Genomic DNA, 14,023 nt, shown 5'->3' on the forward strand with positions numbered 1-14,023 from the left:
ATTAGAAACCTACAGCACAATTAGATTAAGTATGTACACCCGCTACTACACAATCTACCAGATAGACACCACAATGGAGACACATAGTCTACTGATAATCACTGAGGGAGAGAACATCCATTACATCGGAGAACCAGATATAAAACTATATGTGACCTTCTATCGAGGCTCTTCATCATCCTCTAACAGACGGGAGCCTCAGAGCTGATCTCTGTAATCATTCCTTAATTTAGATTAAAGGAACTAAAAGTTAGAAACTGGTTGAGATTCTGATCGCTTCTGGGGACCAAGGACCGGAGGAGCTCCGAGGCGTCTGACCGCCAACAGGATGCGGTAGGCCGGACAGCTTTCCTCAACACTGGGAGTAAAACCGTCTGCGGTTGAAGTCCAGGGATCGTCGGTTCGGCCCACTTCAGAGAGTCTGCGGTAAAGGGTTCTACTGGCAAGCATCAGTTGAAGCATTCTGTAGCGTTGCCTCTGACGAACATCCCCATTAACCCACGCTGACACTGGTTCTATTATCTCCCTGACCCTGAAACTGGGTCACACCAGGGTCTTCAGGCCGAAGATCCACGATGTCCCACTAGAACCCCTCAAAGCTCCGTTTGATGCTCCATTTTTAAGAATCACACTAGGAAGAGTGACGTGTTCTTTAGTGTCTTACGGCAGATGATTCCATGCTTTATTTAAAAAGCGGAAGGTTAGAGAAAATAAAAGCAGCTGCGTGTTTTTCATTGGTCGCTGCTGATCCAATAATTCTTCATAATGGTTCTGGTTTCTCATAGTAAATTTGACTTTCTGTTTTCCGAGCCATGAAAGGGTCAGTGAAGCCGTCCTGACCTTTCACCCCGCTCTGTACCAACAGTCGCCCTCTGCAGCAGACCGTTAACACGCCAACGTTCCGCTTAGGACCCTGCTTTACCGCTCGGTGAGCCCACGGTGCCCATTGCTCGGTTCGGTCGCATCAACAGAACCGGAGCGATACCATCTGGAAGCCACAGGCTCTCTAACGCAAATGGAGGAGTTTCTGCAGAGCTGCCGGCAGACCTTGCAGGTACCGGTGCCGTCCTACGTTCGGTCCAGCTCAGGTTGGGGTTAAAGCAGCTGATTAGCAATAGCTGCTGCTTTTATCTCCTGAATTCGATGTATTCAAATCCTATCGAGTTAAGCTAGCAACTCTTTCGCTCACATCCGGTCATATTTCAAAATTAACTTCCGGTCAGATTTTAAAATTAAGAGCATCGATTCAAACGTGGCGCAGTTGGTAGCACTGTTGCCTTGCAGCAAGAAGGTCCTGGGTTTGATTCCCAGCCTGGGGTCTTTCTGCATGGAGTTTGCATGTTCTCCCCGTGCATGCGTGGGTTCTCACCGGGTACTCTGGCTTCCTCCCACAGTCCAAAGACATGCCTGTTAGGTTAATTGGTCTCTCTAAATTGTATGAATGAGTGTGTGTGGTTGTTTGTGTGTTGCCCTGTGATGGACTGGTGACCTGTCCAGGGTGAACCCTGCCTCCTGTCCATAGACTGCTGGAGATAGACACCAGCTTCCCCGTGACCCACTATGGAATAAGTGATAGAAAATGACTGACTGACTGATTCAAACGTTGCAGACTAGAGGACCAGAACCGAACATCATAAATCTCTGAAAAATAATTGGGTAACATTTTTCTCGACTTCGGGGGTGGAACAGAAGTTATGGGATTTGGAGTATTTCATAGAAATCCATTAATGTTCGTTTGTTTGAAAATATTTTGCTGTTTTATTGTTTATTTGCTCATATTTCATTGTATGTCAGATTCTTCCTCTGTGTTTTGTTCTCAGCTAATCAGATTTGAGCATTTGTGATACATGTTTGTGAATCCTGTAGTACTCTGGAAAAGTATTTTATACTTCCTGATAGATTCTGTCAAATGTTTGGTATTTTCTTTGTGCTTAGTGGTTCCTTTTAATGTTTAAGAGTTTAAATTGTGATCAAAGGAACATTAGTATCTTTTTCCTTTTGTGTTGTGAAAAAGTATTTACCCCCTTACAGATTTCCTCTGTCACATTTAAATGTTTCAGATCATTAACTCACACTCGTCGTACTTGTCGTCTTCCGCTTCTTCTGAGACCGGGTCGCGGGGGCAGCAGACTCAGATCATTAAACTATTGTTAATATGAGACAAAGATGACCGGATTTTTCAGATGATGATTTCATTTATTAAGGATAAAAATCTCTTCAAATCGACCAGGTCCTGTGTGAAATGTAATTGTTCCCTTTGTTAAATCCTGAATTAAATGTGATTAACCACCTTATTTCACCAAGGACCATCTCAGGTCCTGAGAATGGTGGTTCCTAGGAACAAAAGGTGATCCACAGCAGACACAGTGGTGCTTCACTGGAAGTCCACCATCATCTCCACTGTCTTTAAACAGATTTGGTTCCAGGTGGTTCTGAACAAACCAGTGTACCAGCTGATCCCCCTCCTGTCTGTATGCAGTCTCATCAGTGTTCTGGATCAGTCCAACAACAGTGGTGTCCTCTATGAACTTCAGGAGTTTCACGGACGGGTCCGCTGAGGTGCAGTCATTTTTGTACATCTTAGAGCTTATCAACAACTCCTCCTGCTCTTGGCTGCTGTGATGGTCATATGGTATCTAGTTGGTTTGTTGCAGGACAATAATCAGTCTCAGCTTGTTCCTGTTAGATCTGTAGTCATAAAGGATGGAGTTTAGGAGCCTGCTGCAAATGGTACCACTGCTTAGGTAGGCATCATGCTGTTTACAGTAACATGCATTGACAACAATGATCAATCAAAATAATAATGAAGTCTCAAAACATAAAGACACCACAGAAAATTAATTTCTCTGCAAAACATTTCTAAAATGCTCATCATGCTCAAATGACAACACGTACCAGTCTGGGTCACCAAGTGGTTGGCTGCTCAGTCAGCTGCCTAGTCGGCTCAGTCTTTCTGGTTCATGCACCTCATCATGTATCTGGACAACATCTTCCCAGTCGCTCCCAGTCTGGCTCAGAATGAAATCCTTCCAGTATCCTGGCTGTAGTTCTCCTTATTAATTACTTCTTAACAGGAAGCCATTAAGCTGCCTCCTGTTATGCTGCCCCCAGTGGTGACCTTGGGCAAGGTTTCAGGCACCTCCATTTCCCTGCGATAGATTAGTTCATTGTCCTTCATAACTAGATTACCGACTGGTTAGCTAGTATCAAAACCATACTCTTTGTTCAACAATACAGAAAATGTTAAAAGGGGTTCATAGTTGTTCGATAAAGATCTATTTGTTTGATGATCTGAAAAATCTAAATGGAGCAAAACCGCAATAAACAGAAGATATGTACAGGGGGGTAAAAACTTCCTAGCACCATACGTGATGTCATTTTTACAGCAGCTGAAGTGAAGTTTGCTCTCAGAGTCTAAAGATGCTTTCAGATTCACCATGGATCCCACCAGGTTCTCTGTTCGGACAGGAGGCTTGGCTGTGGACTGAACAAATGTCATTCGGGCCCAGCAGACCTGGTTTTACCGAATATTCTGTGGAGTGGTTCTGTTATCTGACTGCTGCGTCCTGGTTCTCCAGGAGAAAACGGATCAGGACAGCCCGGGTTTCCATGTTGTTTTGGGGAATGAAGCCTGTGATGTGGACTCTATGGTGTCCGCTCTTGCCTTCGCCTACTTACTGTTCAAGGTGAGAAGCGGTCCAATCAGCTACCAGGCCTCATTCGAATTAAAGTTTAAGGTCTCTGCATGTGTCAGACTGCAGGTGGCGACTCGCTGGTTCTGCCCCTGCTCAACATCCGACAGTCAGAACTGGTGCTGCGATCAGACAACGTGTTCCTGCTGCGTCAGACTGGTCTGTCTCCAGACCTGCTGCTGTTCAGGGACCAGCTGGACCTCAGAGTTCTGCACAGAGCAGGCCGTCTGCGGCTGACCCTTGTCGACCATAACGTCCTGCCTAGGTGAGACACCCAACCGAAACACCTGCCAGGTAAGCTACAGAAATGTGTCGGGTAACCTCACATGGCTGACTGGTTTAACTGGAAACAGCACTGGCCTCTGACTGGTAACCATAAACCCTACCCAACACTCAGCTCATGTGCATAATCCTGACAGGTGCTGCTGCAGCCACAGGGCCTTGAACGCCTCATCTCCACAAGTGTCTATTCATGTATGCTAGGGATGTGAATCTCCACCACTGAGGTCGATTTGATGCGCATCTCGATACGTTGCCAGTGATACGATATATCAACGATACGTTGAGGACCCAAGCCGATATGATGCGATTCATTAATGATCTGACAACGATTTGACTTTATACAATGCGATTTGGTTTGATACGAATCAATTCAATTCAGTTTATTTATATAGCGCCAATTCACAACACATGTCGTCTCAAGGTTCTTCACAACAGTCAGGTTCATACATTCCAATTAATCGTAACCATTGAACAGTTCAGTCAGATTCAGTTATTTATTCAAATTGGATAAAAAGTTTTTCTATCTAAGGAAACCCAGCAGATTGCATCCAGTCAGTGACTTGCAGCATTCACTCCTCCTGGATGAGCATGTAGAGACAGTGGACAGTCACTGGTGTTGACTGTGCAGCAATCCTTCATACTGAGCATGCATGTAGAGACAGTGGAGAGGAAAAACTCCCTTTTAACAGGAAGAAACCTCCAGCAGAACCAGAACCAGGCTCAGTGTGAGCGGCCATCTGCCACAACCGACTGGAGGTTTGAGAGAACAGAGCAGAGACACAAAGAGAACAAAGAAGCACTGATCCAGGAGTACTTTCTATGGGAAGGAAAACTAAATGTTAATGGATGTAGCTCCTTTAGTTGTTTCATCTAGAAAGAAAGAACAGATAAACTCTGATCCAGTTTTCAAGGTTAGAGTCTGAAAGAGAGAACATAGAGTTAGTTACAGTAGAAGCTCAGTCAGTAGCCATGTCTAGGAGAGAGAAAGGGTTAAACACTGAAAGACAGGGCCATGTGGATCATCTGTAGAAGGTGAGCATTAAGTTGTTGCCAGCAGAAGCTCGGACGATGCCCCTCTCCAGAAAGGTGTCACAGGTAGACACAGAGTCAGGCCAGGTGTAGCTTCTAGGAAGAGAAAAGAGAGAACAAAGTTAAAAGCTGAAATAACAGCAAATAATGCAAAATTGGAGAGTAGTATGAGAATGTAGCGAAGAGGGTGAAAGTGGTCAAGTCCAGTTTATTTATACAACCATTTTCAGCAACAAGGCATCAAGGTGCTGTACATAAGGAAAAACATTACAATGATACAGACAATCAAACATCAGAGGTCATTTAAAAAAAATAAAGACAATAGAATGATAGATAAGAAAACGACTGAAAACTTAACTAATAATGTTTAGATGGCCCAGTCAAAGGCCGCTCTAAACAAATACGTTTTTAATATTTATTTAAACAACTTAGGGTTTCTGCACTTTTCCAGTTTTCTGGGAGTTTATTCCAGATTAGTGGAGCATAAGAACCAAAAGCTGCTTCTCCATGTTTGGTTCTGGTTCTGGTTCTGGTTCTGCAGCTGTCTGATCCACTTTTTAGGCAGACCTGTGAAGACACCGTTGCAGTAATCAATTCTACTAAAGATGAACGCATGAATTAGTTTTTCAAGGTCCTGCTGAGACATTAGTCCTTTAATCCTGGAGATGTTCTTTAGGTGATAGAAGGTCAACCTTCTTACTGTCTTTATGTTCCTCTGAAGGTTCAGGTCTGAGTCCATCACTACACCCAGGTTTCCAGCCTGACTGGTGGTTTCTAGCTGTATTAACTGAAGCTGTGTGATAACTTTTAAACGCTCTTCCTTTGGTCCAAAGATTATTACTTCAGTTTTGTTTTGATTCAGCTGAAGAAAATTTAGGCCCATCCATGCATTGATTTCTTCTAAGCATTTACCCAGTGCTTTAATGGGTTCATGGTCACCTGGTGACATCGTAACGTATAGCTGTGTGTCGTCTGCATAGTTATGATAACTTACGTTGTTGTTTATTAAAATCTGAGTTAGGGGGAGCATGTAGATATTGAATAGGAGGGGCCCTAAGATGGACCCTTGGGGAACGCCACATGTGATTTTTGTGTCTCTGATGTAAAGTTACCTACTGACACAAAAAAGTCCCTGTCCTTCAAGTAGGATTTAAACTAGTTGAGTGCTGTACCAGAAAGGCTGACCCAGTTTTCCAGGCGCTCTAATAAAATGGAGTGATCAACAGTGTTGAATGCTGCACTAAGGTCCAATAATACCAGCACTGTGGTTCTTCCACAGTCTGCATTTATACGGATGTCATTGAACACCTTGACAAGAGCAGTCTCTGTACTGTGGTGAGCAGGAAGCCTGACTGGAAGACATCGAAGCAGGTTGGTCGTTGTTAGGAAGTTGTTTAACTGCTTGAAACACAGCTTTTTCAATAATTTTACTGATGAAGGGGAGGTTTGATATAGGCCTGTAGTTCTGTAGTAGCAGCTTGTCCAAGTTGCTCTTTTTCAATAGAGGTTTGATAATTGCTGTTTTCAGAGCCTGGAGGAAAACACCTGACAAAAGGGACGTGTTTATTATTTGTGTTAAATCAGATGTTATTACAGGCAAAACTTTCTTAAGGAAAGCTGTGGGTAAAAGATCGAGACAGCAGGAAGAAGAGCTTAGTTGCTGTACGATTTCTGCTAGGTTTTTGTAGTTTATTTGGTGAAACTGGGAAATTTTGTCAAAATCAGTTCTAGTTGGAGACAACATTGGTCCTGGAGTTGATGTGGATGTTCTGACTGCCTCTCTGATCTTTTGGGTTTTTTCAGTGAAGAAGTTAACAAATTAATTGCAGGTCCTGGTAGAGTGGAGTTCAGATGCTACAGTTACAGGAGGGTTTGTTAACCTGTCAACCGTGGCAAATAATGGACCAGTATTGTTAATGTTTTTACTGATGATCTCAGAAAAGAAAGATTCTCTTGCATTTTTCAGTTGTAGGTTATATCTGTATAGTCTCTCTTTATAGATAATATAGTGAACCTGGAGTCCAGTCTTTCTCCACCTGCGTTCAGCTTTTCAACACTCATTTTATTCACTTCTGACTGGTGGAGCACTTCTCCATGGAGACATTTTCTTCCCAGAAACAACTTTCACTTTAATTGGAGCAATTGAATCAATGATGTCTGAGATTTTAGAATGAAAGTTATCTACCAGCTCATCTACAGTGTTACAGGTCAAAGTGGAGGTAGAAGAGTAAATCTGGTTAAAGGTTTCAGCAGCACCGTCCTTAAAGATGCGTTTTCTTATCATGTCTCTTTGGCAAACTGAGTCATTGCAGATGATGCTTTCAAAAATAACAGAAAAGTTGTCAGATAGAGCAACATCAGTTACAGACACCTTGGAAATGTTTAGACCCTTAGTGATGATCAAGTCCAAAATATGTCCCTGTTTGTGCGTTTGCTGTTTAACATGTTGAGTCAAACCAACATTTCTAAGAGTGTCACATAGATCTATTGGACTTCTGTCTTCAGGATTGTCCATGTGAATGTTGAAGTCTCCCACAATAATTAAACAGTCATAATCAACACATATCACAGATAAAAGCTCATTAAAATAATTGATAAAGTTTGTTTTGGACTTAGGAGGCCTGTAAATATTCAAGAACATTGTTTGGACAGGGCTCTTTACCTGGAGAGCCAAATATTCAAAAGAATCAAATTTGCCCAGAAATACTTTTTTACACTCTAATAAATCTTTAAACAAAGTGGCCCCTCCACCTTTTCTTTGCTGTCTGCTCTCACAAAGAAAATTGTAGTTTGGAGGCGTCGCCTCTATCAGAATGGGAGCTTCATTAAATTCATGTAAACATGTTTCTGTTAAAAACAGAAACATCAAGATCGTGGTCAGTAATGAAGTCATTGATTAAAAATGATTTTCCTGACAGAGATCTAATGTTCAAGTTGTCCAGCTCTCCTGTGGATTTCGACAGGGAGACCTTTTGTGATGACCTCTCTTGTGTCTTCAGACTAACGTTGCAAATCTCTTCCTCACTTGCTTCACTTCCCTCCATTCTGCTGTTGTTGAACTGCGGCTGCGCCACTCGGCTCCCGTAAGTTTTAATAATGAAATTCAATTCAAAGATACTTTATTGATCCCCGAGGGGACATTAGAAGTCCAGTACAACCCATCCAAACATACATCATGACACAAGACAAGGGGGAGACGGGTCACCAAGGCTTTGCTGCCCACTCACAGGCGCTGCCCTTGTTAGATGAGAAAAAAGGTCACATTAGGTAAACGGCAAAAGAAAGTGATTGACGTGAAATCAGAGGAGATAAAGTACGTTATATTCGATGTAACCATGGGTTTTTTTACCAATGCAGACACACTAAGAAAGATACATTGCGCATTTAGCTGGCGGCTGTGTCCGTTGGGCACTAAAGCTACCATTGCAGTCGCATCACTAACATCTATTTCAGATCTCTTTTCCAATGGTTATGGTCAATCTGACAGAGAGAGGTATCCCAGTCATTGTGGTTTTTAGTATAACAATAACCATCAGTGGTTCTAGATGGATAAACTGTCTACTTTTAAGGCTGGGCTTAAAACTTTCCTTTTTGATAAAGCTTATAGTTAGAGTGGGTTAGTTTATCCTGAGCTATCTCTGTAGTTATGCTGCTATAGGCTTAGGCTGCTGGAGGACTTAATGACCACTTTCACTCTCTTTGCTACATTCTCATACTACTCTCCAATTTTGCATTATTTTGACACGACATGTGTTGTGAATTGGCGCTATATAAATAAACTGAATTTAAACTGAACCATCGATTCTAATCGGTGAATCTCTCCATTCCTAATCAGGTGTATATTAATCAATCTGTGCCTCTCTCTCCTGCAGTTCAGACACTGACCTGGAGGGGGCAGTGGTGGAGGTGCTTGATCACCATCAGCTTGAGAGAAAACTTTCCCCCACCTGTCCTGTTACCGTGGAGATGGTGGGATCTTGTGCTACCTTGGTAACTGAACGCATCATCCAGAAAGCTCCACAGATCCTGGACCAGCAGCTGGCCCAGCTGCTCTATGGTACACTCCTGCAAACACCTGGTTTCTAACACACCTAGATGCTTATACAGCTGTTTACACACACCTGAATACATACACCTGGTTACATTACAGCTGGTTCACACACCTGGATGCATTCACCTGAGCAGATCTGATTAGGTTTACAGATTACAGACTCTTGATCACGCTCACTCACAGATTTGTCCCAATTAAAAATCATTGGTTACTGATCTCTGTGTGTGTGAGCAGCGACAGTGGTGCTGGACTGTGTCAACATGGCTCCTGCTGCAGGTAAAGTAACACCTAAAGACAGTCAGTACATTGCTGTGCTGGAGACGCGATTCCCCACTATGCCACCAAGGGGCACTCTGTTCCAGGCGCTGCAGAATGCCAAGTTTGACGTGTCAGGTAAGTTCGTGAATCTGATCTGTAGACCACAATCTGAAGTCTGACACCATGTAGAGCGTTATCAGGAGTAACTGTAGTAGTCAGTGTGTTACACCAGCCCTTAGAATAAGTGGTAGATGAACTGTATTTTACACTATAGCCACATTCACCCAACTGTTCTCACAAACACACACACATTCATACACCAGTACTTGGATTGGTAGGCAAGTTGATGTTAAGTGCCTTGCCCAGTGGCACATCAAGATGTGGCAGGAGGAAGCTGGAATCGAACCCACAACTTTGGGACTGCAAAACAACTACTCCTCCCGCTGAGCCACATTTGTTACAATAAACTGTAATGTTCGAAATATTCTGCTCCGTATAGCTTCACTATTTAATTCTTATCCATGCTTGAGTTGCTGAAGTAGTTCTCACAGTATTTGGTAGTACTGAGTGCAGTATTTTGTACTTAGGTCTGAACATGGAGCAGATGTTGTTAAAAGACATGAAAGCTGTTTCAGGAAGTCTCAACGTCGCCGTTCCAGTTCTCTACATCACCCTGAAGGTAACACAGTACTACACCCTATACTACACCCTGTACTGCACCCTGTACTACACCCTGTACTACACCCTATACTGCACCCTGTACTACACCCTGTACTACACCCTATACTGCACCCTGTACTACACCCTGTACTACACCCTGTACTACACCCTGTACTACACCCTATACTGCACCCTGTACTACACCCTGTACTACACCCTATACTGCACCCTGTACTACACCCTGTACTACACCCTATACTACACCCTGTACTACACCCTATACTGCACCCTGTATTACACCCTGTACTACACCCTATACTGCACCCTGTACTACACCCTATACTACAACCTGTACTACACCCTTTACTGCACCCTGTATTACACCCTGTACTACACCCTATACTACACCCTGTATTACACCCTGTACTACACCCTATACTACAACCTGTACTACACCCTATACTGCACCCTGTATTACACCCTATACTGCACCCTGTACTACACCCTGTACTACACCCTATACTACAACCTGTACTACACCCTATACTGCACCCTGTATTACACCCTATACTACACCCTGTACTACACCCTGTACTACACCCTATACTACACCCTGTACTACACCCTATACTGCACCCTGTATTACACCCTGTACTGCACCCTGTACTACACCCTATACTACACCCTGTACTACACCCTATACTGCACCCTGTATTACACCCTGTACTACACCCTATACTGCACCCTGTACTACACCCTATACTACAACCTGTACTACACCCTTTACTGCACCCTGTATTACACCCTGTACTACACCCTATACTACACCCTGTATTACACCCTGTATTACACCCTGTACTACACCCTATACTACAACCTGTACTACACCCTATACTGCACCCTGTATTACACCCTATACTGCACCCTGTACTACACCCTGTACTACACCCTATACTGCACCCTGTACTACACCCTGTACTACACCCTATACTACACCCTGTACTACACCCTGTACTACACCCTATACTACACCCTGTACTACACCCTGTACTGCACCCTGTATTACACCCTGTACTGCACCCTGTATTACACCCTGTACTACACCCTATACTGCACCCTGTACTACACCCTGTACTACACCCTATACTACACCCTGTATTACACCCTATACTGCACCCTGTATTACACCCTGTACTACACCCTATACTGCACCCTGTATTACACCCTGTACTACACCCTATACTACACCCTGTACTACACCCTATACTACACCCTGTACTACACCCTGTACTACACCCTATACTGCACCCTGTATTACACCCTGTACTACACCCTATACTACACCCTGTACTACACCCTATACTACACCCTGTACTACACCCTATACTACACCCTGTTCTACACCCTATACTACACCCTGTACTACACCCTGTACTACATCTTGTACTGCACTCTGTAATATACTCTGTAATACATACAGTATAGCAACCCTGAACCGAACACATCGAAATACATACACACATTTGTACTGTTGAATAATCAGCAACAGTAACATCGTTCTGCCAGCAGGGGGCCACCTAGCAGCACTTTACCCTCAGTTTTGTCTCACAGGCTGAAAACCTTCTTGTGTTCCAGGAATTTTTGCAGAGGGCTGACTTGGAAGCGGAGCTTTCAGTTTTCTGTCAAAAGTCTGGATTTGATTTGCTGCTGATGATGACAATCTCCTTTACTGAGAGCAAAGAGCCAATCAGAGAGCTTGTTGTGTTCAGCCACAGCGCCTCCTGCAGGGAGCAGGTACCTCAGCCACCACACATTGATTTGACACAGTAACAATGATAGTATCCTGTTAATAATCTGTTAGTACGCTGCCTACTCTGATTGTACCTGATAGTACTCTGATAACAGTACTCTGATAAGTCTTCTGATAGTACTCTTATAGTACTTTGATATTTTTGTCTGGACCTAATAGTACGCTGAAAGTTACAAGTTACTGGTAGTATTCTTGTTTTACTGTGCTAGTACTCTGATAGTACTCCCATGGTACCCTTGTAGAAATGACACTACCCTGATAATTCTGGGACAGTACCTTGATAGTACTTTTATAGTACGTTGGTTGTCTTAACAGTACCTAGATTGTACTCTCATAGTACTGTGATAGTACTCTCCATCCAGGAGTCCGTTCCTGTTGCTAGTTTGTTGAAGTTACCATGACAACCTTGATGTACTCCTTTAGGTAAGTAAGTACCTGGAGCAGGCCCACAACCCCGCCCTCAACCTCAGTCCAATCAGCTGCCCCCATCCACACATCTCAGCGTATCAGCAAGGTAAGGATTTTACCTGGTTCTCCAGGTGAGGCCGGAGCTTTACATGAGTCTGTTCAGTTCAGTGAATAATCTCATCTTCTGTCTCAGGGAACACACTGGCTTCCAGGAAGAAGCTCCTACCCCTAGTTAAGGACTTCCTGAGAGAGTGTGATGGAGACGGTTGCCTGAGAGACACAGAGGAGGACTCTGAGGTTCCTCCTACCCCCATGAATAGTCTGGTGGACGGCTGTCCTCTGGACGAAGGACTTCCTCGAATAACTGCTGAGGACCTGCAGGACAAGTTGCACCAGATGGAGTCTGCTGACCTCTGACCTCTCTTCTGTTGGTCCTCAGGGTGTCTCTGTCGTCATCCCATCGTCTCTGATACCACACCAGTGTCAGAGGATGGGCAGAGACTCTGAGGACAGAACATCAGAACCCAAATTACTTCTGTCAGGAAACCGTTTTAATCTCAGATCGATTCCGGTGGAACTAAAGCTGGTCCTACAAAACCAGTCCAACAGAACCGGCCCATTCTCAGTGGGGTAGACTCAGTACAGTAGATTAAGGTGACTGGTCCAGTAGAACCTGCTCTGAACAGGTTCTACTGGACCATTCTGAAGTGAGTTCATGATCTCATTTGTTTCTCCTAATTTTAACAAAGACAATCTGAGCAACCAAAATGCAGCTGGGAGATGTGTAAAACCTTCAGAATAAAAGACTTTATTTCATGTTTTTTTAATAACCTGTTTATTGTTGATGATGTTCCTGCTCAGATACGGGATCTCCTTCATGAAGTTAACGAAACTGTTTCTCTGATAGTAAAATGTTCAAGCTAAAAAACTTCAACACATCTCCACTTACAATAATAAAAGCATGTCAGTCTTACCCTTGAATGAAACTGGTCACAACAAAGATCTGCATGAGCTGTTCCTTCAGAATAAAGGTCTGTCACCTGATAGACATTCTAAAAGCAGCAGATGGGTGGTTCTGTGTGACTTCTGATCTTAAGAGAATATTTGTTCTGGAACTGAGTTCGGTCTGTGAGGAACATTCAGATTATTGTTGGATCGTAGTTTATTGGCACCTCCAGCTCAGGGCTGTGATTGGTCAGTTTCAGTATATTCATGCCTAAACAGGCATCATGTAGAGGAACTCTGCAGTCCAGTTGATGTCCATCTGCTCTACAACCGGGTCTGATGACTTCAGGATCTTGTGGAGGAACTTCTGTTTATCTTGGTGAGAGCTGCTCCACTGCTGGTTATTTGTTTTACTTGAACACATTAAATGTTTGAGATGAAGAGCAGCTCTGATGGGACAGCCATGAAGACCGTTAACTGGAAACTCAAGTTCCTCAGGGGAGAAATCTTCACCACCAATACTGTTCATCTGATGAGAATGCAGCCACTGATTCTTAGCTGAGAACGTTTCACAAGGAGGGGGCTTTTATTGTGAAATACAAGGAGGAAGTTTCTATTAACAGGGAAGTTACAAAAGGAAGAGGCTTCTTTCCCTCCAATGGCAGTTTTTAGGTTTCTCATCTGCAGCAGATCATCACCCTGTTGACCTCTGACCCACAGTACCACCTGCTCCCCAACTGATCCAATTGGACCCAATCAGATGAAGGCTTTGCTTCAGGACTGCATACCTGTAGACTCAGAACTGATGGGCTTTTCTGCGGCAAGAGTCCAGGTGCTGGATCAGAGTGTGACATTAGGCATGAAGAAAATCAGCAAGTCCAGCTCAAC

At 43.7% G+C, this 14,023-nt stretch overlaps 1 protein-coding gene across 5 annotated transcripts; it reads left to right on the forward strand.

The window, feature by feature from the left end:
- Positions 1-202: 202 nt before the first annotated feature.
- On the forward strand, positions 203-13,251 carry prune (prune exopolyphosphatase). 5 transcript variants are annotated; one of them, XM_047361174.1, is made up of 10 exons: positions 203-1,054; positions 3,579-3,686; positions 3,755-3,957; positions 8,003-8,086; positions 8,876-9,060; positions 9,286-9,447; positions 9,900-9,991; positions 11,608-11,766; positions 12,206-12,296; positions 12,384-13,251. In XM_047361174.1, the coding sequence occupies exons 1-10, from the start codon at positions 1,016-1,018 to the stop codon at positions 12,605-12,607; spliced, it is 1,347 nt and encodes a 448-aa protein (XP_047217130.1). In that variant the 5' UTR covers positions 203-1,015; the 3' UTR covers positions 12,608-13,251. The 5 variants fall into 5 exon arrangements, with proteins under 5 accessions (XP_047217130.1, XP_047217131.1, XP_047217134.1 ...); XM_047361175.1 differs by having other exon boundaries at positions 9,289-9,447; XM_047361178.1 differs by lacking the exon at positions 9,286-9,447.
- The last annotated feature ends 772 nt before the right edge of the window (positions 13,252-14,023 follow it).

This window comes from Girardinichthys multiradiatus, chromosome 3 (genome assembly GCF_021462225.1).
Source record: "Girardinichthys multiradiatus isolate DD_20200921_A chromosome 3, DD_fGirMul_XY1, whole genome shotgun sequence".
NCBI classification, from domain to species: domain Eukaryota; kingdom Metazoa; phylum Chordata; class Actinopteri; order Cyprinodontiformes; family Goodeidae; genus Girardinichthys; species Girardinichthys multiradiatus.

Excerpts from the sequence above, each read along its gene's own strand:
- prune (XM_047361174.1), top strand. The coding sequence starts at position 1,016 with ATGGAGGAGTTTCTGCAGAGCTGCCGGCAGACCTTGCAG. Across the intron at positions 8,087-8,875 it reads GGCTGCGCCACTCGGCTCCC|TTCAGACACTGACCTGGAGG; the intron begins GTAAGTTTTAAT and ends TCTCTCCTGCAG. Across the intron at positions 9,448-9,899 it reads TGCCAAGTTTGACGTGTCAG|GTCTGAACATGGAGCAGATG; the intron begins GTAAGTTCGTGA and ends TTTTGTACTTAG.